This window comes from Anguilla rostrata, chromosome 10 (genome assembly GCF_018555375.3).
Source record: "Anguilla rostrata isolate EN2019 chromosome 10, ASM1855537v3, whole genome shotgun sequence".
Classification (NCBI taxonomy): domain Eukaryota; kingdom Metazoa; phylum Chordata; class Actinopteri; order Anguilliformes; family Anguillidae; genus Anguilla; species Anguilla rostrata.
In genome coordinates this window covers 32,220,030-32,244,223 of record NC_057942.1, presented here as the reverse complement: position 1 = coordinate 32,244,223, position 24,194 = coordinate 32,220,030, and the positions used below count along the sequence as shown (strand labels likewise).

Genomic DNA, 24,194 nt, shown 5'->3' with positions numbered 1-24,194 from the left:
TCTGCGAAGGTTAATGCTGCCTTTTTAAAAATGTGCGTGAAATGCCGCGAGCTCAATCAAATCAACTTGACTCTTCTTTTGGAAAAAGATCAGTGGCAATTATGCCTGAATGTCACACATTATGGCTGAGGAACTCAAGGAAGCAATCTGGGCTAATTCGGTATGTAGCGGGAGTGCCCTTCTCGTGACTGGTAACGACAGCACGGAGATAACGTCGTAATTGCGATTACAAAGGGACGTTGAGCTCCATTTGCCCTGTTGTGGCTTCTCTGCTGTGTTCAGGCTCCGGTGCTGCCACACAGGAAGTGTGCGCACCTCACTGCACAGAGAGGAATCGGCACAATCTGTTTTACACACAAACTGAACGGTGTGTGAAGGCAGCACTGTGTGAATTAGACTTTGTGTGGAGTGGTGAAGATATGTGGCCCCTGTGTGTGCGTGTGTGTGTGTGTCTGTTTTGTCTGGCAGGATGTTGTGTTTTGTAGCTGAATACTGATGCTTCTGGGTTCTGTTTGTGTGTTTGCGTGTGTGTGTATGGTGTGTGTGCGTGTGTGTATGGTGTATGGTGTGCGTGTGTGTGTATGGTGTGTGTATGGTGTGTGTGTGTGTGCGTTTGTGTGTGTATGGTGTATGGTGTGCGCGTGTGTATGGTGTGTGTGTGGTATGGTGTGTGTGTGTGCGTTTGTGTGTGTGTGTGTGTGGTTGTGTGTGTTGGTTGTGCGTTGTGTGTAGTGGTGTATGGTGTGGTGTGTGTGTGGTGTGTGTGGTGTGTGTCTGGTGTGTGCGTGTGTATGGTGTGTGTGCGTGTGGCGCGTGTGGTCGTATGGTGCGGTGTGTGTGTGTGTTGGTTGTGTGTGTTGTGTGCGTGGTGTGTGTTTGCGTTCGAAGCAGCCGCACCAGAGCATGCGCCTGTCTGACGTGCACCGTAAGGCCCAGCTGTGGAGGGGCATCGTCAGCATCAGCCTCATCGAGGGCCGCGACCTCCAGCCCATGGACTCCAACGGCTTCAGCGACCCCTACGTCAAGTTCCGCCTCGGAAACCAGAAATACAGCAGCAAGGTGCTGGTTCTGCTCCTGCAGCACCATACAATTACACTGGTGCTACTGTTGTGCCAGTGTCAGTAGTGTAACCAGCAGTGTAGATAGTTTGCACTTTTGCCTCATCTTATTTTTCGTGCATAAAACCAAGTATGTAGTGCAAATGTAGAAAAAGAAAAACCCACACTGGTGTAAAATGGAAGAAAATCTGAAAAGGAGGCTACAGAAGAAATCTAGTTTATAATAAAGTCCATAATGCTCAAGATAGCGATCAAACAACAAACGCTTTGGTCTTAGACCTTCATCAGCGTCTGCATATACAAAGAAGATACTATTCTAACGCTATGCTAGTTTATTGGCGGCATTCTACTCTAAACTAGTACTAATGCTTCAGCTGCTTGTGTTGAGAGGCTCCAAATACTGTACTCAACATCCCTAATCAGTATGCTCTTCTGTTATCATAACCCATGTGAAACATTTGTATGCTGAAATATACCTAAAGTATACTATTTTATACTTAAGAATACTTGAAATATAATTCAAGTTTCTATCGAGTATGGGTACGGTAGAACATGTTCAGAAGATAGTTTTCCATTCTGATTAGTTTTTAATATTTGCAGTCCTGCCTTTTCAAAATGAGTCATTGGAGACACACTATCTGACACTCATCATGTTTCCTCCTTTTCCTCTTCCTCCTCCTATTCTCCTTCTCTGTGTGTGTTTTTGTCCCCCAGACTATACCCAAAACCCTGAACCCCCAGTGGAGGGAGCAGTTTGACTTTCACCTGTACGAGGAGCTGGGCGGGATCGTTGACATCACTGTCTGGGACAAAGATGCAGGCAAAAAGGATGATTTTATGGGCAGGTGGGTGACTAGCTGGCGCTAGCAAACTGTAGCATCTCACCCTATGTGAGGGCACAGGACATCACCATTTATACACTGTGGGTCAGGGAACTCAAATTCTAATCCCGGAGGGCCGCTGGGTCTGCGGGTGTTTGATGTGTTTGTGCACTCAAGTGCTTAATTCAAGTCATTGATTGGCTAAAGAGTCCTCATACCTTGCTTCCAAGGCCTAAATTGGCTGCTGATATAAAATAAACCACAAAAAACCAGCCGGCACCGTGCCCCTCCAGGACTGGAGTTTGAACCGCTGGTCTTAGATTGTCCCGGTGTCCAGAAACGCCCATCGGACTGAATTATTCAGGAGGTGAAACGGATCCAGGGATTCTCGCTCGTCAGGCGGGGTAATTCACCCAGGGGATACTGTAAAGTAAATGTGGGCTTTTCCATGAGTCTCTGTGATTGGCTGGTGATGTTCACACATGGAATGGAGCGATGGTACCCCTGCTTGTCCAGGAGGGGGCAGGAGAGTCCATGTCAAGGTCACTGGCGCCGACCGCGCCAGCCCTGCACACAGACGCTGAGAGTCTCTCCGGGGCTAGTCGCGTAACTCAGCAGAGCGGCGCGGCGTAGTGTTTGAACACCATCGCGTAAGCTAACAGTTTAGCTTCTGTTATGCTTTATTAGCCTGGGCCGGAGACTTGAATTGAGACGCGCGCTAATTAATTTAGCCGTCACAGAGCCGGCTGTGCGCGTGCGAAACTTAAACAGTTTCCCTGGGAGTGATTTTCAAATATTCGCTGACCTTTTCCCACAAAGCCACCAATTAGGCGCATGATATTTGTAATGCAAAACAGGGATAATTTTTCAAACGGTGGAATTAAGCACCTCTTTAACGAGTCGTATAACATGGGGGGGAAAAAAATCCAGAGGCGGTCTTGTGGGGCTTTGGGGCTCCCACCTGAGAGATTGATGAAGATGAAAATCACGGGTGTGCATGAGGGTAGTGGGGGGTGTGAAAAGGGGTGGCCAGTGCATTCTTTCATAAGCAACTCAAAATGCATTTGTCTCTTTCCCCCCCTCTCTGTGTCAAATCTAAAATTAAAACCTTACAGCAATTATCTCCCTCCATGGTATTTTGTTAAGGCATTGCCCCCTGTTGGTCCACAGAAATGTGTGGGGGGGGGAAAGCCCCATGAAGTTTGTCTGGGAGTGGAGAGGGTGGGGTGGGGGGGGGGGGTTATAGGGAAGTTTTGGTTTAGGGAGGGGAGGGGCGGTGGCACGTTGGTTTTTACAGCCCCGGAGGTTTATGGGTACGGGTGTCTCCTGTATGCCCATCCGTGGCGGATGTGCGGATGTATATTAGCTCAGTGGCTGGTTGTGCGCGTGTACAGAGTAATAGTTCCATAAATCACAGAGTGCTGCGCTGATCCCCGAGACGAAGGCCCCAGGGCAGTGATGGATCGCGTACGGCGTCGCCCCTGACGTCCGCCTCCCATTCGCTGCGCCCGCCGCGTGGCCCAATCAGGAACAGGCTTGTTTTCAGGAGGCTCTTCTAGGCGGCGGGGTTAGCCAATTACACGTGCCGGTTTTTGAGGCGATTGGGGTTAAACCTCGTTGAGTGGCACTGCTGCGGTGTAATACACGGAGGGTTCGAAACCTGCTGGTTGCAAGTCCGTCCCTCTGACCGCTACGCATCGCTTCCCTCTTGGTTTGTGTATTTGCACCTGAGGCAGAGCGTGCTGGGTAATTTTCGTTTGAGTCAGGGGGCTGTGAGCGAGCGTTGGAGGAAGCAGGAGGCGCCGTTTGCATCTCAAGCAGGTTCTTGAATCTGGACCCTGAAGGTCCAGGGAGAGAGAGAGAAGAAAAGGAAGGAGGCGGGGGGCCGCTTGTTTAGCCTCACACCCCTAATAGCCCGTCCATTGGCTCGCCGGTCAAAGCAAACCCTTATTTGCTTCCTTTTTAGTGATGTGCTCTCGACAGCGAGGGGGCGGGTTGTCCCTGGTGCTGAGAGAAAAGATCCCCCTCTTTAGCGCGGTGGAAACCTCATTATATTCTGGCCTCGAACCTCCCGGCTCCGCACAGATTGTGTGCGTCCCTCCACCTGACAAGGCCCCATTAAATCCGAGAGACAGAAGCCCTAATGGAGCAAGAGAGAGAGGGGATTGGACCTGCTAACTTTGCACTCCCCAACCCCACTGCACTCCCCCCCATACCCCCCCCACCCACCTGCCCCCCTCTTCATCCCGTCGCACCAGCCACGCTGCCAAGTGACACCCCGGAACGTTCCTGGGGAGGGCTGTCGGGCCGCTCCCCGGGCTCCCCTAGGCTTGTAATTGGCTATTTCCCATCTTTAAATGCCCATTTATTTGAGTCTGCCCCCTTTTGGCCCGGGCCTGCCGTTCCTGGGGCCAGTGCATTATCTCCCTCTTCAGGATCAATTGGCGTTTTCATTAAAAGACACGGTTAGCCAGTTAGCGGAAGTGCCGCCGGACAGCGGCGGGAGCTCGTCACGTTGCGGGAGCCGTTGGAAGTGACAGTCCGGCGTGTGCTGGAGGAGAATGAGCCTCTCTTAGTTTGGGGGGGGTGGAGGAGGTGGGGGGGGGGGGTGGGTTTTGTCGGGGGCTCGTGTTCACATTAGGCGTAGCGTCTGTTTTCATTTCCGCGCTGAGGCCGCTTCCCCGTTCCCTTCGCTCGCGACGTCCGCGGAGAATTGCGCGCGCTGCGTCCGAGCTACGCGCCGTGTTTACCTTTCACTCGTTTCGAAAATCATTCAAATTGCAGCAGGGAGCTGGAGGGAATTTCAGATCCCTATGTGTGTGTGGGCTGGTACCTTTGTGTGTGTGTGTGTGTGTGTGTGTGTGTGTGTGTGTGCGTGTGCGTGTGCATGTCTATCTGTATGAATACATATATTTTGAGTTGTGTTCCTTGAATGAAGTGTACGTGTGCCCACATCTGCGTGTTTGTGTGTAAGACCACAGAAATTTCTTCCAGCAATTGTGTGTATGTTTGTCTGATTTCAGGCATTTTTCTATTTGTGTGTGACTATAATTGAAAGAGACATTTTTCATCACCGTGTTGTGTGTATGCTTGTGTGTGTGTGTGTGTGTGTGTGTGTGTGTGTGTGTGTTTGTGTGCGTCTGTGTGTGTGTGTGTGTGTGTGTGTGTGTGTGTGTTTCAGGTGTCAGGTGGACCTGTCAGCCCTCAGTAAGGAACAGACCCACAAGTTGGACATCCCCCTGGAGGAGGGCGAGGGCATGCTGGTGCTGCTGGTCACGCTCACTGCCTCCGCCGCCGTCTCCATCTCCGAGCTGTCCGTCAACATCCTGGACGACCCCGACGAGCGCCGGGAGATCCTCAACCGCTACGTGAGTACGGCCGGCGCCCTGGGGGCGGCGCACCGCACGCGCCACGTTCGGAAACCGCCTGCGAGGGTTGGGCTGAGCTGGCGGGAGACTGTTCTCTTCCTGCCCGGAAGCTTCCGGAGCTTCGGTTATTAAAATGCAAATAACAGGCCAGACCCGCGTAACGGCTTCTATTCGAATGCTTTAGCTCTCTCTCTCTCAAAACACACTTTCTGTAATGAGCGTTTCAGCATCAACGGTGTCTCCGGCTGGCTGTTTCACTGGTGGGGCGAGATTGGTGGGCCCTGCGGTGATGACGCGAAGCTGGTGCTTCTTTCCATGGCTCCCGTGCCAGTCAAAATGGCCGTTCTTAATGCCTACAGCTTATTCGATGGGAACGGCAGTCGGTTGCGCTAACGCTCCTGATGATTATCAGCTGTGGAGACGCTAAGCTGAAGTGCTGTTAGGGCCGCTTGCTCCCGCTAGGCTCACAGCAGATTGTGTTAGTGGGCCGGGATTTTGCAGCTGTGTACATGACTCACTCTCACGTTCCGGCGGTTTGTCTTTAAGGAAAGAACTTTCCGGAAAACCTCTGCGAGGGATGTTCTCACCATCTCCCCGTACCCCTCATATTCTAACGGAAGTCCCTGCTCTCTGCTCCGCCCCCTTGAGTGGCGTTTGAGAAACGGCGCCTACTTCTGCTGATTTGTGGTATTGCCTGGGGCGAAACGTGGTGTTGGTACTGTATGTGTGCATACGCTACTGGGGGGGGGGGGGGTGCAAGGGCATTAGGGGCTTGGGTCGAGGGGGTAGGGGTGTGGGGGGGTGTAGGAGCGGTGTCCCCATTGGAGGACCGGTGGGCCAGCAGCGGGCTGGCAGCGGGCTTGCCGGCGCGGCTTCTGAAACGAAAAAAACGAGGGCCAGTTCTGGGAGCCGGGATCGCACCAGCTGCCGAGAATTCGGGGAAGGAGCGGAGGGACCCCCGAAAGGAAGTAAGGAAGGTGGGGGGGGGGGCAGGGGGGGTGCTTTGACAGGGTCTTTTCAGCGCCGTCCGAGGCTGAATGGTGCTCCCCTATCTGCTGAAAGGAGCCCGGTCCCCCCTCCACGCAGCCCTTTGGCCCGCGGCGCCCCCCGGACCCCCTTTCTGGGGCGCACAATGCCCGTGGCCGCCTCTTTTGTCTTTGCGGTGCGAGACCCCCTTTTTTCGGGCGACCGTCACTCCGAGCCATCGGGAGAGCGCAGAAACGCCACTCCGAGCCCCGTTGCCACTCTCCACACCACTTAGCGACCGCCCCGGCAGCGGGGTACCTCTCTAAAACAAAAAAAAAGGGGGCTCCCTTATGCCGGCTTGATTCCTCAGCTTTTTTTGGGGGGGGGGGGGGTACCCCTCCGAAACCTCGGCGTGGGTTTCGTCCCCGGATAGAGCGCAGGGGGGCCCCTCCCGGTTCTTCCGCGGGACATGGCGAGATTCGGGGGTCCTAAGCCGCTGGCTCTCGCCTGGCCTGTCGGCGGTAGCCGCCGAGTTCTGCTAGCGGGTTTCTCCTTGTGGGCAGGCGTGCGTGTGTGTGTGTGTGTGTGGGAGTTCGTGTGTGTGTGTGTGTGTGTGTGTGCGCGTGTGCAGATTCAGTTCTAATTTAAGTTAAAAGCCATGCTGGGAAATCTGTTTGATCTCTAGTCTAGCAGCAGTGGAAAATACTCCACAGGCCAAGTGTGGGACGCGTGACCTACATACAGTAGCCGAGCGGAGAGGAGCGGAGCAGAGCTCGCTGGCTCCCTCTCCCTGGTACAGTACCTTCTGACTCTCAGAGAGGGGAGCTCTTGGACCAGGACAGGCCTGCTGTACACTGGTGTGCGCCAAGGAAAGAGAGAGAGAGAGCTAGAGTGTGTGTGTGTGTGTGTGTGTTTGTCTGCTTGGCTTGAGGAGGGGGCTTCTAAAATGAAAAGAAATGCTATTTCACCTTCTCTCTCTCTCTATCTCTCTCCCTCTCTCTCTTGTGCTTTTTTTCTCCCTTATTCTCTTGACCATTCACTCTGTCCTATTGCCTGGTCTATCTGTGCAGTATGTCAGCCAGTTTTTGTGTGTGTGTGCGGGGGTGTGTGTGTGTGTGTGTACAAGTGTGTGGAGAGGTACTCTTTAATTTTTTCCCACTATTACCGTATTCCTTTTCCCTGTCTGACACCCTTTCAATAAGTGAATTTAATAAAGATGTACCTTATCGGGGGAGAGAGATAACATGAAGTACTGCTACTAATGCCACACAATGCTCCTCAAACAGATTAGCGCCGTGTGGGGGGGGGGAGGGGGGGCGGTAGAAGGCTTCTGCAAATTTATTCTCGCCTCTATCTTTATGGAATCAGCTGTCTGCAGACTGCAGCGGGAGTCGCGCGCGAATAGCGTTATCGTGGTCACCCCCCCTCCACTACACCCCCCCCCCACCCCCACCCCAATCAGCCTGGGGAAATAAATATATAAATACCGGGCACAAATACGGTGCATTGTGGTGGCTCGGGACCGGCTTGTTGAAGGCAGACGCTCCCCCGCCCAATCGTCACTGTCCCCTGCAATACGCTGGGTGGGGGGGTGGGGGTGGGGGGGGAATGCAATTAAGTCCCTTTAATGTGAATTCTTACTCGCTCTATTTAAAGGGCGCCACATCATTAAAGGCATAAAGACCTATCAGATGACTTTCAGCTGATTTCTCTCTCGCTTTCTCTCGCTCTCTTTCCGGCGAGGAAACCGCGTGTTGAGTCACTGGGTCTGTTGTGCGGAGACGGGCTGTCATATTGGCCGAGGCTTCAGCGTTAGCACGTAGCTTCGCCGTTGAATCCTGTCTGTGTACGCAGTCTAAGGTCACATTAAACGTTTTCCGATGTGTTGCTGCAAACACTTACGTAAATGCCTCAATGTGTTTAACACATAAACATTAACTAGGCATTTACATGTAATCAGTTTTCTGAGTCTAATTTGTACTTTCAAATTTCTAAAATTCATAACATACAGAAGCGGTGCTTTAGGGCGCTCGCGCTGTAATTGCCGTTGTGCGCGGATCTAGTCTCTCGACTCGTCTGCCACACGCGGCCTGCTGCGTTCTGTGTTTGGCCTTTGTTTGGTCTGTTAAACATCGGGTTGGAATAAAGTGCAGTTTATCAATGGCGCTGTTTTATGACCTCTGCATAACAGCCTGGCCAAGTGGCCATCGCTGAGCGCGGCGTATCAGGGGAAGATAAAGGACTGGTTCACCGTGTAATGTATTGCAGGGATAGTTGAGGAGACAGGGGGGGATGATTACTTGGCCAATGGGAGAGGGTTATCAGGGAGAGGCTTCGCCCGATGAACCGGGCCGAAGGGTTCATCGAGCCGGCCCGCGAGCGCGCTCTTTAATTCGTATTGATCTTCCGGCTCTCCGCTCGTTGCTGTTATGAGGAAATGGCCGCTTCGATCCCAGAGGCCTTTGCGGTGCCTGAGAAGCCGTGCTCGCGCGTGTGTTTCTGCGTTCGCATGCGTGTCTGCTTGTGGTTAAGCAGGCAGATGTTCATTTGTATGAGTGTGTGTGTGTGTGCATATGCATACATTTGTGTGTGTCAGTGTGTAGGCATGTGTGTGTGCTTGTGCGTATGTATGTTTTTGTGTTTATGTGTGTGTATGGATGAGTGGGTGTGTGTATGAGTGTGTATGCGTGTGCGTGAGTGTTTCTGCATATGCATGTTTGCGTGTGCATGTGTGTGTTTCTGTGTGTGTGTGTGTGTGTGTTTGTGTGCGCGCGTGTGTGTGTGTGCATGTGTTTATGTGGGCGGGTGTATGAGTGCGTGTGTGAGTGTTTGTGTGTATGCATGTTTGTGTGTGTGTGTTTGTGTGCGCGTGCGTGCGTGCATGCATGCTTGCTTGTGTGTGTGTATGTGTGTTTGTTTGTGTGTGTGTGTGTGTCTCATTTCAGGTAAATCAGTCTCTCTGGTGCCTATCTTCGGTGACACATTAACAGCTGATGAAATGACAGACTGCCATTATCACAGCACGTCTCAGGGCGCAAATCCAGCGCTAACAAGTTGCCGCGGCGTCACTCACTGTCACTTCATCATTAAATCAATCAGCTGATTTGTCAGAGCCGAGAGTTTTCTGTCAGCCGCCCCCTCCGCTGGTCTTATAGCGCCGACTGGCTTTTCCACAATTAGCTCGGAGAATGTCTGTCTGCCCAGAACACAAAAGTGAGTGTCAAAACAGGAGTGGGGAAGGGGGGCTATGAGAGCCACATCAGAAAAATCAGGATCAGACTCTTTCATGGCTCTTGGCAGTGAAGAGGTGGTGGTGGTGGGGGGCAGGGCACAGAGTGAAGGAATGCGGGGGGGGGGGTTTGGCGAATCTTGTTCTGTTTGCCGAGCCGTTAACGGTCGCTCCCCTTCTTCGTCCTCGAAAGTTTGAGAATAAGAAATAAATAAAAAAAAACAGATCACACCGGTCGGTGCTTTAAACCTTTCTGTCACAAGCGTGAAGTCATGTGGGATTGCTCATTATAATGTGAGAGAGGTGAGAGAGAGAGAGAGACAGAGAGAGAGAGAGACAGAGAGAGAGAACTTCAGTCTAATGGATGTTAATGGGTGTCAGGGGCAGGGTGGATTTTGCTAAAGAGGTGGGAACCAGTACTTTACTCTCCCTGTCATTTGGCCCAAAATCGGCAGAGGCCATGACAGTACAGTGTGTGTGTGTGTGTGTGTGTGTGTGTGTGTGTGTGTGTGTGTTTGTGTTGAGGGGGTGTAGAAAGAGAGTCGGGTAAAAGGTAGAATGAGACGGAGAGAGTGAGGGGAAAATGGAGAGAGAGACGGAGAGAAGGGTAGAACAAGAGAGAGAGAGGAAGGAGAGGAGGAGGAAGCTGTTAGCGTTCTATTTTCATTATGACATTTCACAGTCATCCGATTTAATGTCCCCTGACCGGTTTGTCCAGCACAAGGCGGTGGGCTTGAAATGTTATTTAGAGCAATGATAAAAGGTGAGGGCTTCCAAGATGACAGCGAGCCATAAGGCTTTGCGCTGTGACATTAATTTTCTCCACAACAGAGATGGAATAAGACGTCACGGTGACAAGCTGTCAATCAGCTGGGGGGGGAGGTGGGGTGGGGTGGGGGTGGGGGGGGGTACGGGGGACTGCACGTACCCCCAGTCTGGGGACGGGGGGGTATTGCCTCTCCACTCTGTAATGGAGCTGAACTCCTCAGCCTGCCTCTCTGACAGATTTGGCGGTGAGGGACGAAGGACTGGGAGTGGGGGTAGGGGTGAGGGGGGGGGGGGGGCAAAGGGGGTTTTGAGAGAGGTGGGTTTGGGGGGGAAGGGGGGTGGGGGTGGGAGGAATGGGAAAATATATTCTACAGCCTTTCATTAAAAAAATAAAGAGGCCTCATCTCTAGAGCTTTTCAATCTCTTTGCCTGTCTGTTGTGAGGCCTGAGAAGGCAGCTCCAGCAAATCAGAAATTCCTCTGCTATGGAAATGTTCCGGCTTCAGAAAAACCGGCCCGGCTTTCCGAGGCCCTCGTCAGTAATCATAAATAACAAGCGCCCGTATCTGCCGAGAAATCGTGTATTAAAGTTGTGCGTGAAGGGCTTTCTCTTCCCCTTTTTCCCCCCTCCTTTCTTTCCTCCTCCTCCTCCCCTCTTTTCCGAGGGTCCTCGACAATAATATCACACGTAACAGACTGAGGCTGACAGAGTTTATAATGAATTAAGTCTGTAGCCCGGCTCCGACTCGAAAATTCAAATTATAATTACTCCTCTGGGTATCCGAAAGGGTTATTGCCAGAAAGAAAAATAAATTGAAGGAGCTGCGTCTCTCTCCGCTTTAAAGAGACACCCGCACTTTTCTCAGTCTTTTTTTTCCGCCGGGGTCCTTGTACCCCAGAGTCCCCCGTAAACGTCTTCATCAAACGGGGACGCCGGGAAAACTGTTTTGGATTTGCACGCATAGATGTGTTCCTTCCCTCCCTCCCCAACTCCTTTTTTTTCCCAGTTAAGTCCTCCTCTTTTATGGAAGCCGGTCATTCGCCTGTCCGTCAAAAGCAAAAAGCAAATACTGTCAGTCTGGATTCAAAGCCGTCCCCTTGCTTAATGTGCGCACGTATATGCAAATGAAGAATATTAAATTGGGACTAATTAGGTGGCAGTAGAAAGGGCTGTTATCTAACATGGCGGGCTGTACATCGACGCGGTTAAACACGTCAGGATGTATAGATCTTCACTGTCACGCCCCACAGTACAGGTCTTCCTTTCTTTTTTTAATTGTTCTCTGGCCAACGGCGGTCTTTCCCGCATTGGTGGAATGTTCCGGAGCAGACCTGTGTGTAATGTAAAGCGGGTTTGTGAAGGATGTGAGGAACGAGCTGTAGAGTTGTCTTCACAGAAGCGCGGACTTTATTCCGCGGCGTGTTAGCGCCATGTTGCGAGGCGGCCACTAGGAGCCCCCGTTTAGCTGCTGTATTATCCCCCGCCCCCAACAGTCCACAATCACACCCCCGCATTTCTCCAAGTCCACAATCACACTGTCCACCCCGCCCCCCCCCCCAGTCCAGAATCTCCCACCCTCCCACCCTGGTTTGTGATAATATTCCCCTCCAAAGTCCACAATCACACTGTCTCTTTATTGTAATTGTACTACATTGTGTAAATATGCTGTAGACTGTCTGCATGAGGGCACTCTTTTGTTCTCTGTTGTGTTGTTGAACAGTTTGTCATTGGCGGTTTTGGTTGCTGTAGGGGTTTTGAGAGGTGATCGTTTTAGCCGATTGAGCAAAGCGACCGAGCTTTCAGAGTGCATTACCGAGGAAACGCGGTGAGCGTCGATCGACAGTTGGCCTTTTCCGTTTCGAGAAATCGGCAGGTCGGCCCTGGAGGCCTTTCCGAGACACGGGCGGCGCTGTTGCGGACACCTCGTCCCCCATTTTCGCCGACAACTGTCAACATCGCCGAACGGCCCCTATCACAGGCATGTTCTGCCCAGCCTCGTGCGGCCGGGGGGCGGTGGGGGGGCAGTGGGGGGGCAAGGGTCCTGGTGACATCTGCCGTCATCGCGGGGCGGATGCTGGTGGACGCTACGAGGCGGCGACAGGAAATGGAGGCGAAGGAACGCGCGGCAGAGAGGCGAAGATTACGGCGAAGGAAACTTCCCTATTATGCTAAATGTCACCCGTGAGACAGACACTAAAATGGCTCTAAAAGCAGCCCTTTAAAACAGCAGTCCTGTGTGTGATCACAGAAGGTGTGCTCCTAGCTTTTATCTTCATGGACGGTAATTGTGCTTGCTCGTACTGTAAGTGGCCATCCAGTTACATTTGCAAAAAAAAAATCAAATAATTTTGCTTTGTTCATACTGTAAGAGTCCATCCAGCTGCATTTGCTAAAACAAATCTATTTTCACTGAATCCTCCTGAAATGCAGTGCTGCTCTCACCTTTGATAAACAAGTGAATAAGAATAATTATTATTTAATCAAAGTGTCGATCCTTAATTTCTCCTTGCTAAAAATGCTGTATTTGCTGCCTTTTCACAATAGCATTTTTGTAGCAATATCGATGCAATGCGTTTGCATTGTGTAACAGCTTCTCTGCATGCTGTTTTCCACTGGTAGGGTCGGTGTAATGATCCCATAAAGTATTCAAATGTGATGACGCACGCACGGGAACACGCATGCCGAATCCGGAAGAGCAAAGCCTAAAATGAGAAAAGCATCTTTAAAATTAGGTTTGTCATATTGCTCAATATTACCGTGTCAGACGACATGGTTGGTTGGCTCAAGGCAGTCTTCTTTCTCCTAAATGCACTATCCCGCTGGATTATCTTCTAAGGCAAACAAGCACTAATGGGCTCCTAGTAATATCTTCATTTTTGAGTGGAACTCTGGTATTTGGAGTGTGAGAATGAACTTTTGTGACCACAGACCAGTCGCCACAGGTGTCACCAAATCCACCAAATCTGAAAAAATTGAGGATAGAGAGTTTAAGCATGATATATAGATTTGGATGCTGCTGGATCCTCCAGTTTAACTGAGCAAGACAAAAACACTTCAGTGTCAGCCTCCAAAAATGTAGTTTTTTATTCATCGAGCTGAAGGTGCCTCCTGCCTCCCTATTGGTCAGTCTTTCACCACGTCAGTCAGTCTTCGGTATTCATTGGCTCTCTCTCCTGTCTGTCTTTCTTCCGCAGAGCCTGCTGCGGTCCTTCCACAACCTGAAGGATGTGGGCGTGGTCCAGGTGAAGGTCATCCGCGCCGAGGGGCTGATGGCAGCCGATGTCACCGGTAACGACCGCACGCATTTGCATTTTGTTAATGTATTCATTACGAGATACTCTCGTCTATAGAGGCTTCCAGAATGCACACAAACAGGAACACACAAAGGCATGAGTACTTGGATACACACACACGGCACACACACACACACACACACACACACACTGTACATACACAGTTACAGAAAAAAAACAGACATTCTTAACCATACTTGACATTTTATGAGTGGTGCTAATTATGTTCTTCATAACTTCAGAACGTGGAAATGTGTCAGTGTGCGAATGCTATTTACCTGTTTTAATTTCATTAGTCATTAAGTATCATTCTTAGGCTACTTCTCCTGCATTTCTACAGGCTTAGCTTGAGTGACAGGTACTCCAAACAGCCAGTGAGATCCCAGAATTAAAGTGTTGACTGAAATAGTCTCAACAAACTTTATTTATATCCATCATTTTTTTTTTCTTAGTGCAAAGACTTCTGTAAATCCCCCAGTCAGGCATGAAGTGCTCAAAAACACTTCTCTTAGATGCTCACTTTTCCACAAATGCTCAGTTTTAATTAGGTCTACAGTGGACAGGCCTACTTTTCATAATATATATTATCTACTTGAAAACAACCGGGGGTAAATATAGCAAATTTAGCCTTATTCACAAGCGAAGACGGATATTGCATTAATGCAATATTGCTGGGTCATTCGTTTTTTTCAGTGTTGGTGCCCAGACGCAGACTGGAGGGGTGGTTGGGGGCGGGGATGGGTGGGTGGGGGGGGGGTGTCTGGCAGAGAACAGATTTCTTTCGGATTTGATGTTTAAAAATGTTTTTAAAATCCCACAGAAACTCTGCGACCTCCTTTTCCGAAGCGCATTCCTCAATCTGAATTTCAGTTCATAGTTATTATCCCGTTACTCTTGGAAAGATCTTTCTTTTTTTCACTTAGCCTATATTAATAAGAACAAAGCAATTGCCGTCACCGTTAGAATGTAATTGAACTGCGCGTTCATTTTTTTTTTTTTCTCGCACCTTGTTTCAACAACGGCGTCGTGGGGCTCTCTCCGACGGTTTTTTGGCGATAACTCGCGCAGAAGAGGGGCACGGGCTCAAAAGAAACCCCCCCCTCCCCTCCCCTCCCCTCCCTCTCCCTCTCCAAATTAGAGGCATTTTACCCACCCTTTTGTTGCGACACATTCGGTTTGAAACACCCGCTATTAACTCTCCGTGAAAACGAGGGCAGCTCAAAAGCATCCCCCCCCCCCCCCCACAACGAGCCGTTTTTTTTTTTGAGGGTAAAAAAAATGAATAAAGAAAAAGGAGGGGGGGAAAAAAAAGAAGCATAAATTGGGTTTTAATGAAACCCTCGATCCCTTTCACTTTGTACTAGTTCGGGTAGGGGTGGGGGGGGTGCTTTTTGTCCTGCTCTGAATGCCACCAGTGAGCTGCTGCAGCTCGGACCCTAATAAACTGTTGATTGCAGAAGGCCCCCGCTTTGTGCCACTCTCAGGCCGGGCTGTTGAGACTGAAAAGGCCCAGTGTTGGGCAGGGCCGGTCGGGACAGAGGGAGGTTAATGACTCTAATAAAGAGATTAGCTGTAGCGGGGTTCAGTCCCGGGCCGGGATCTGCCACACACCTTGGCTGTTTCGGGTTGGAGATGAGGCGGTGGGTGGGTGGGTGGGTGGGAGAGGGAGGGCGGGCGGGCGGGCGGCGAATTTAGTTGCATCTGTGAACGAGAGAGTGTCACATTCAACATGTCTGTGTTCGTGTTTGGATAATGAATGTGAAGTGGCCTTCACCTGGGAAAACTGTGGCTTTTATAATAATAATAATAATAATAATGCTGTGTTGTTGTATTAGGAGTGCTAGTATTAGTAGAATGATTAGTGGTAGTATGTCACATGACAGAAGTAATAATATTTTGAATTCATTGTACAAATATGCCAGACTGTAGTCAATGTGCAATGTGTGATCAGTGGGTAGTCAGTGTGAAGATGGTTTGTGCTCAGTGTGTGTTCAGAGTGTGTTCAGTATGAGGTTGGTTTGTGATCAGTGTCTGTTCAATGAGAAGTTGGTTTGTGGTCAGTGTCTGTTCAATGAGAAGTTTTTTTTTTTTGGTCAGTGTGTGTCCTGTGAGAAGTTGGTTTGTGGTCGGTGTGTGTTCAGAGTGTGTTCAGTGATAGGTTGTTTTATGGTCAGTGTGTGTTCAGAGTCGGTTCAGTGAGAGGTTGGTTTGTGGTCAGTGTCTGTTCAGTGAGAAGTTGGTTTGTGGTTAGTGTGTGTTCAGTGTGAGGTTGTTTTGTGGTCAGAGTGTGTTCAGTGAGAGGTTTGTTTGTGGTTAGTGTGTGTTCAGTGTGAGGTTGTTTTGTGGTTAGTGTGTGTTCAGTGAGAGGTTGGTTTGTGGTCAGAGTGTGTTCAGTGAGAGGTTGTTTTGTGGTCAGAGTGTGTTCAGTGAGAGGTTTGTTTGTGGTTAGTGTGTGTTCAGTGTGAGGTTGTTTTGTGGTTAGTGTGTGTTCAGTGAGAGGTTGGTTCGTGGTCAGAGTGTGTTCAGTGAGAAGTTGGTTCGTGGTCAGAGTGTGTTCAGTGAGAGGCTTGTTTACAGTCGGTGTGTGGCTTGTTTCAGTGCAGGTGTCGGTTCGATGGCAGTCTGGGCTTCCTCAGCCTCAGACCTTGCCATGCTCTTTCTGCCTCCTGGCAGACTGTCTCACCCCCGGGCGGGGTGGGGGGGGTCTGGGGCAGGAACGATGCCCCTGTAGACTGGAGGCCCATTAGAGACGACAGTGTGTCACACTGGGACCCCAGGAGTCCCAATTAGAAAGCGTGTCGTCGTGCTCCGAGTGCGTCCGTCTACGCACTAATGAAGCTGCTGACACTCGCGACAGGAGAGATTACAAAAATAATAATAACAACGAGATCTTAAACAACCCTTTGGGTTTTTTTCTAGTTGTCTGTAATGCTGAAGGATTTTTTTTTTTTCTTTTGGAAATATTTTGTGCCAAATTAGTTATAATATCCGATGTGATATTTAGTATATACCACGGCATATCTTTCTGTGTGGCAAAGAACCTGACAAATAGCATATCAGCTCTATTTACGGTTTTCTTATTGGCCCTAATGTGTAGTGATAGATGGAGAGGGGGGAGAGAAAGAGAGAGAGAGAGAGAGAGAGAGGTGGACCATTATAGGAATGCTAAATTGAGGGCATGGCTTCTGCCTACAAAACAGTCCGTTTGGCTGTGTTCTCCACCAGGCTTTAATTAAGATGTGTTCAATGGCAGGACCACCCCCCCCCCACCCTGAACCATTGCCATGGCAACCCCCCCCCCGCCGCCTGCACGCCCCCCCTGGCCCCGCCTGACCTCAGACGGCCGCCGCGCTCTGACCTTGCGCGCGCGGCGTCCGGCGTTCCCTGGGGAACGGGCCGCCTCATGAGCTCTGATTTCACAGTCCCGCGCCGCCTCGCTGCCCCGGACAACCACGGGAGAGACAAAGGCCCTTCGGAGCGCGCCCCGCGCACTCAGCGCTCGTTCCCATTGGACGACCAGAGAGGGTGTCGGGGAGCAAGGTTACGGGCTGCGGAACAGCGCCCGCTAATAAAGAGCTCACACTCTCCCGTTCTGGCGCTGGGAAGAGCCCCTCTCTCTCTCTCTCTCTCTTTCTGCTCCCCTGTTCTCTCCATGTCACTCTCTCTCTCTCTCTCCCTCTCTCTGCTCCCCTGTTCTCTCCATGTCACTCTCCCTTTATCTCTCTCTCTCTCTGCTCCCCTGTTCTCTCCATGTTTCTCTCTCTCTCTCTCTCTCCCTGTTCTCTCCAGTCCTCTCTTCTCTCTCTCTCTGTCCTGTCTCTCCTCATCCTCTCTCTTCCACTCTTCTATGCCCTCTCCATGTCACTCTCCCCTTCTCTCGCTTTCTCTCTTGCTCTCACTCTCTCTTCCTCTCTCCTCCATGCTCTCTCCCCCTCTTTCCCGCTCTCTATCTCTCCAGCTCTCTGTCCATCCCCCTCTCATCCCCCTCTCCTTGTCTCACCCTCCCCCCTCTCTCTATCGCTCTCTCTCCTCTCTTACTGTACTCTGTCTCCCTCAGCGCGATTAATTGAGGCGTTTATGTGGAGTGGCCGCACTCTGGCCGACAGGATAAATGAAAATCGCCTCTAAAAACAAACACTGCATCGCAGTGTGGCTCTCTGGGAGCCCCTGGGCTGGGGAGGAGCCTCGGGTGAACACGGGGGGCCTCCCTTTCCCAAAGTCCCAGCATATGAATAGAGTGGCACAGAACGGGGAAATATCGATTAAAAAATAGCGTTCATTGAGCCATCTCGATATTGTTATCCCTTCTGTGCCATTAAAAGTACTGCAGGCAGACCTATAGCGAAAAACAGGCCAACAGAAATTAGCTGGAGATATGCTACGCAGTAAAATGTTTGGTGTTAAATCAACTCTTGCAGAGTACATATGGTCTGTATTGGACTCGTGTCTGTTAGAGTTGAATTAACATTTGACATTTTAAAGTGTGCTACCTCATTCTCTGCTGAAGATTTACTCATAATAAAAAAAATGTGGCCCAGAGGACTTAGAACATGTGATGTGCGAAGCTTGTTTTTAAATGTGTGGCATTTGGAATATGGACTAGCCTATCACTTAGCCGGTCATTTAAGTTAATTTAATTACTAGAATGCTTAGTAATTATTCGTTTTTAATTACGAATGCAGCTGAGGTCAGACTTTAGATATCTGATGTCAGAAAGTGGCCTTCACCTGGGAAAACTATAGCTACTGCATGTACAGTAAATGAAGTTCGAGGGCACCTATGCCAGTTTGCATGCATTGTGTTTAATCATAGGTTTGCTTTTGAATTCCCTTAGAAAGTGATTGCTATAAACTATAATTACTTTACCTAACCTTGAATAATTGCTTTCTCTCTGGCCTTAATAGATTGCTTTTCTGAACCTGGAGTTTTCAGTTTTAGGCCCAAGTATATTTGTTTGGACTCGATTAGTACATGACTCTTGCAGTCAGGTGGGCAAAAGTCCCTTATGAAAAAAATCTCAGTTTCACATGTGAATTTAACATTTTCTCATGTGAATGAAAATTTCCACATGTGAAAAAACCGGTCACATGTAGTCATGTAAAATTTGCATCTTCACTTTTTTCAGCGTGAACTGCATTTTGCACGTGTGAAGACAAAATGTGACCTGGAATAGCATAGGTTACTTTTTTCTGCTCATCTTATAATTCTTTATATAATTCACATGTGTACTCTTCACATGTTGGGTGTTCACATGTGGTTTTTGGACATGTGGTTTTTGAACATGTGATTTTTTTTCAAAGGGACAGTTCTGTATCTATATGAACTTTTCTTTATTTTCCAGCAAAAAAAGAAAACATAGATGCCCTTAATCCATTAATTTTTATCACCACAGATAGATTGCAAGCTAAAAGTGTTATTATTTCAAAATTGCATATAATGTGATCCAATCATCCTCATCATAATAATCGTAATATTAACTAAGTGCAGTTGCATTTTGGCTGATAGATCAATTCACCATCAATGCCTTGGGCGTATAGTGATAAACAAGATTAATTATAGATTGATAACAGACCATTTGTAAAACAAAATCGACTCATAGAATGGCACAATGAAATGCTTTTGCCTCATCTGCTTAAAAGCCCTGCAAGTGCTTCTAGAGTTCACATTCAGCTGTCTCATCCTTAAATTTAGTGTGTTTGTTTTAAAGAGGTCAGTATTTATATAAAGTTAGAAAATGTTCAAACACACTCACTAACAATAGTCATTTTTTGTATAAAAAAAAAAACTTGTATATGTAATATCAATAATATCAAGAAAGTAAAATGACTACAATTGAAATATGAATATGAAACCTGTACGGAACACAGGCAGTATTTTAATACTCTTTGGATCTGTATGTTAGAATGCAAATCTGTTTATGCAGAATGCATGACTCTGTGTTGAGGAACAGCTTTTGAGAATGTGCTTGGTCTATGAATACGCTACGTAAACTTTGAAAAGGTTTGTTTCATTTCTCTGAGGGTCTTTAAATTCATTATTCACTGCATTGTCAAAGTCCTCTCTGGTAAACACTGATGTCCTGCAAATCTGCTTCTGCTTCTCTGGATTAATGGCTAGTTTCTACTCTTTCGGGTATTTGTTTGTCATTTGAATGTGTTTTGGACCTTTATGTTCATGCTGTCATATTGGCAGGTCTCTATTTGATTGAGAGATTTTTTTGTTTACATAGTAAAATAGAGTATGAATAAAAATTCAAATAATAAATCATGTATCAGTAATTCAATTTAAGTATGCAATTTTGGTTTACTCCTGTGTAGTCTGTGATTTTCTATCAGTGTGCTTCACACAATTTATCAAAATCAAAAACATGAAATCACAGCATAACGGAACCCCACTGTAGAGCACTGCAGTGTTGTTTTGCTTCTCTTATTTCAGTCATTACTCACTCTATCAGTATTTCCATAATTGCACGCCACGGAAGTTAATATGCACATTAACCTCTCGCATAACACCAGATCGATATGTGCCAGAAATTGAAATGCATGCAGACAGATTGATCAGGGTGACATTTATTTAGTGCATTAGCTAAATGTCCAGACACTGCCATAACGTTTGGATAAACTCCGCAGAATCGATGAAGGTATTCTGTGCAGTGTGCACGTCTGGGGCTGCTAAATAAATTATGCTCCAGAAGCTTCAGAGATATTTTTTTTAACGTGTATATTTTTTTACAACATTCGTATTGTCTCACTTTTTACAATACCATTTTCTTTGCTGTTTACTTTATTAAATAGTGTTAGATTGCAGGTGGGTTTTTTTACCATGGGAATTGTTTGTGTGTGTGTGTGTGTGTGTGTGTATGGGGAGAGAGAGAACAAACAACAAAAATGTTCCAGATTGTTCGGATAAAAGTAAAGATCAAAGCTGTAGCATTAGTGTGTTAGAAATATTTTTTTGGATCAGCCACAACACCTTCATTTTTACAAAGAATCAATTTGGTGTTACTATAGCTGAATATAGGGCATCTTTTTTTATTAGTACACTGTATAATTTTGTGTTTGGAAGCATGTTATGTATGATGAGTTTTTTTAAAAAAGCTTTTTGCTTTTGAATTTACATTTGTCATTGACATTGGTAATTTTTTTTACTTGTTGAAAAAAAGAAAAATGTTAATGTATCATCATTGTCACGATATTTATCCAGTTATAACTACATAGTTTTATGTCAGCAGTAGAATTTTGCAGGACTCACATGCATTCTCTTTCATGGAAGGTTAATTCTGTTATGGGGATGTGTTGCCTGTCATTCCAACAGTAAAGAAAAGAAACTTCCTTGAGACTCATATCAGCGAATTCGCTCTCATAATGAGAAAGAAAATAAACCCAGCAGGTAAAACCTGACGAAATAGCAGTTCATCGAAATCGTTGGTGAAACTCTGATGTGCGCTACGTGCCCAGTTATGTTAAACCGATTATTTTGCTCAGTCTCCTGCGCTCTGAATGAGCGAACGTACTCGCAACGACATCTGCAGGCTTCACCTTTTGCATCCTTCTTTTTTTCCCTATTGGCGCGTCTTCCAGGAGCGCGTCCTGCACGTGCGTGTGCCGGTTTCCGCCGGAGACGATATCCTCCGCCTGCGCGCGATTGCGCCTGGGGCAGGGTTACTCATGTGCTTATCTCCTGCTGTCCGAGCCTGCCAGATTCGCATTCCCGGGCAACGATACCCAAGCAGGCGGAAATACATATATAAAATAATTAGAATAATGATACATTTCAGCTTAACCCAATGTCTTGTCAGGGCTTTAGCAGGTTATAATTTCTTTCCCCACAGCAGTCTTTTGACTATCTGCGGGAATGCGAGGGTTTGCTCGGACGGGGCCTTCTGCTGGATTAGGAGGAGAGTAAATAAGGGGACAGCGCGATAAAGTTAATGCATCTCTATTTATCTGGTGCCGCTTCTCTCTCTTCTCCCCTTGTAGGCAAGAGTGACCCCTTCTGCGTTGTCGAGCTGAGCAACGACCGTCTGCTGACGCACACCGTCTACAAGAACCTCAATCCGGAGTGGAACAAGGTCTTCACCTTGTGAGTGCACCCCCACCCACCGCCTTCTCCACCCAGAGGTCCAGTTTAGTGTTATTGTGCATGCTTCTCACCCTTGTGCATGCTGGGAGTCTCTGAGGGGGTGGTTTGGAGTTTGGAATTGCCCACCTCCTCCTCTCTTTTTTTTCCCTTTTCCTTTGTTTTTGTGTTCAGTGTTTCAACAAATGGAGAGACAGTTGTTACCTAGGCGAAGAACATCTGGATATTTGTGCTTGGTTAAAGGTGAAATAGAATGTGCTGTAGGTCTGTTCTCAAAGAATTAAGAGCAGATGCTTCCCGTATGGTTCAAAGAAATTATTTCATTAAATTAATTTCTGTCATTTTAGGAAAAGAAAACGCTAGCAGTGGCTGAAGTCACCACTGCGTTTTGCAAGGAACATTGATAGTCAGCTTTCAGAACGGACTGAAAAACATACTAATTGCTTACCAAATAAAAATAAATGAATTTGACTTAATATGCTATCATATTAGACTATATTAGGAAGGACAATGACTTTTTGGATTATAGTTGCATCCAATATGATCTGATTATGCTGCACAATACACTGAATTTGACAGTGTTTTTCTATTCTTGTGAGCGTCGTTATTTGTAATGGGGGGGAAAATACATTGTTTTTTATTGTTATGATTATCGAAAGCAGTAATTTTAATGATGATTCTGTGCCATCTCTGCTTTTATGAACTATTTTATCTTTTGTGTAACTAAGCAATTGCACTGACAATGTGCAATGATTTTTTTTTCTTACATTATAGGAACCGTTCCTTTTGATTTGCTTTGATCTCTCATAATGTGGTTTGAGGTGCTGAAAGTCGTCTTTTAGATAATAAATTCATATAGGCCAATTGTGCTTCCCCCCTACCACTGAAGATTAAATTGCTAATTTTGTACTTAATTGAAATACTGCCTATGCATGTTCCTGTAAAAAAAAATGAAATGTGAAGACTAGATCTGGATTTATTTCTTACACAGTTTTAAAAATAGGATTTACTGTACCTTGATATTCATTTATTTTAGTTTGTTTGTGAATGGTTTCTGATGGTTATTATAATACACTCAGACACGTATTACATCAGAAAGCATTCAAACAGCTTCATAGTGGTTTACTGAGTCTCATTTATATCAGCTAATAGATTGACGGTGTCATAGTTGACAAGAAAAGATGGCTAAATATATTTCATTATACACATTCGATCCTTAGTTACTGCATTGTGTGTGCTTTATACATAATATATTAATTGTGCCAGGAAGTAATTTTTGTGAATTCATACAAATTATGGTAAAATGTAACATAGATTCCAATGTATATGCTATGAAAAAATCTTGTGTAGGCTATGTGAGAGATTTTAGTATTGGAAGAGTCATTCTTTTTCCCCTTAAAACTGTTTTTTATTTTTATTTTTTTTACCATACTTACAAGTATTAACATCCTTGCTGGTCATGATAAGTAATATTGTTGTGAATATAATGATCTAGCAGCATATAGAATATTGGTTCCAGCCATTTTTAAAGGTTATTTCTTTGACATAACTTATATAATTCATCACGTTCACTTCAAGATTTCAGCAACGGAAATCCATTTGTGAATTCCCATGGAAAGTGCAGTAATCTGGCCTCGCACAGAGCTCCAGATTCTTTAAGAATAACCTCAATTTCCTTCATTAGAGTTGTCCTCGGTAGCCTACTTTTCAAAGATAGCGTTTCAGAGAGAGAATTGCTCCTCTGTTTTTTTTTTTTTTTTTTCTTGCGCTCTATGCGGTCAGACACAAATCATTTAATGAATTAATTTAGTCTGGACTTTAACGATCCCAGAGATGTTTATTTTTAGTCATTGATAACTACCTCTCCTTTCCGTCTTTTTTTCCACTGAATCCCATCTACCAGCAATGTGAAAGACATCCATTCAGTGCTGGAAGTCACAGTCTTCGACGAAGACCGGGACAGAAGTGCCGACTTCCTGGGAAAAGTGGCCATCCCCTTGTTAAGAGTGAGTCCTGACCAGACTCTGACCCAGTCTTTTTTTAAACTTTAAAAAAAAAAAAATGGAAAGTTCAAAAATAATCAGCTTGTCGCTTCTAGGGGTGCTACGGTTTTATAACCATAAAACCGAGAGAAAGAGAGAGAGACAGAGAGACAGAGAGAAAGAAAGAGAGAGAGAGAGAGAGAAGGCGCTTAAAGAATAAAAAGCATAATGCATACTCGTTGGCTGATTCCCCTGGATAGTTAATTTCTCTCTGACACTGGTCTACTGGTAATGAACAGGTACTTGTCAGAGTTGCCACAGTTGTTTTGGGTTCTCTGTCAGATCCAGCAGCTGGGGGTCGAAGGTCAGGGAGGGAGTGTATTCAGCTGGGTATTGGAGACAGACGGCTGTCATGTCCTCTTCCCGCAGATTCAAAATGGTGAACGGAAAGCTTACGTCTTGAAAAACAAGGAGCTGACAGGGCCAACAAAGGGGGTCATCTTTCTCGAAATAGACGTGATTTTTAATGCTGTAAGTCTCTTTTCTTCTCCTCGTTTTTTTTTTATCCTTTTCCCTCCTCTTCAGCGCTGTCGCCTCCCATCTCTTCCCCTGTCCCCTCTCCCGTTTCTC

The 24,194-nt window shown here is 47.2% G+C and overlaps 1 protein-coding gene across 12 annotated transcripts in view; it reads left to right on the top strand.

The window, feature by feature from the left end:
• Nucleotides 1-24,194, top strand: part of LOC135233218 (multiple C2 and transmembrane domain-containing protein 1-like) — a 154,133-nt gene that overhangs the window by 74,131 nt on the left and 55,808 nt on the right. For 9 of the 12 annotated variants that reach the window (XM_064296531.1, XM_064296533.1, XM_064296536.1 and 6 more), the window contains 7 exons: nucleotides 889-1,059; nucleotides 1,773-1,903; nucleotides 5,061-5,247; nucleotides 13,405-13,498; nucleotides 21,483-21,585; nucleotides 23,486-23,588; nucleotides 23,994-24,095. In XM_064296531.1, the coding sequence (XP_064152601.1) occupies nucleotides 889-1,059; nucleotides 1,773-1,903; nucleotides 5,061-5,247; nucleotides 13,405-13,498; nucleotides 21,483-21,585; nucleotides 23,486-23,588; nucleotides 23,994-24,095 (891 nt within the window). The remainder of the gene's footprint in view (nucleotides 1-888; nucleotides 1,060-1,772; nucleotides 1,904-5,060; nucleotides 5,248-13,404; nucleotides 13,499-21,482; nucleotides 21,586-23,485; nucleotides 23,589-23,993; nucleotides 24,096-24,194) is intronic. The other 3 variants (XM_064296534.1, XM_064296532.1, XM_064296537.1) reach the window with 1 other exon arrangement.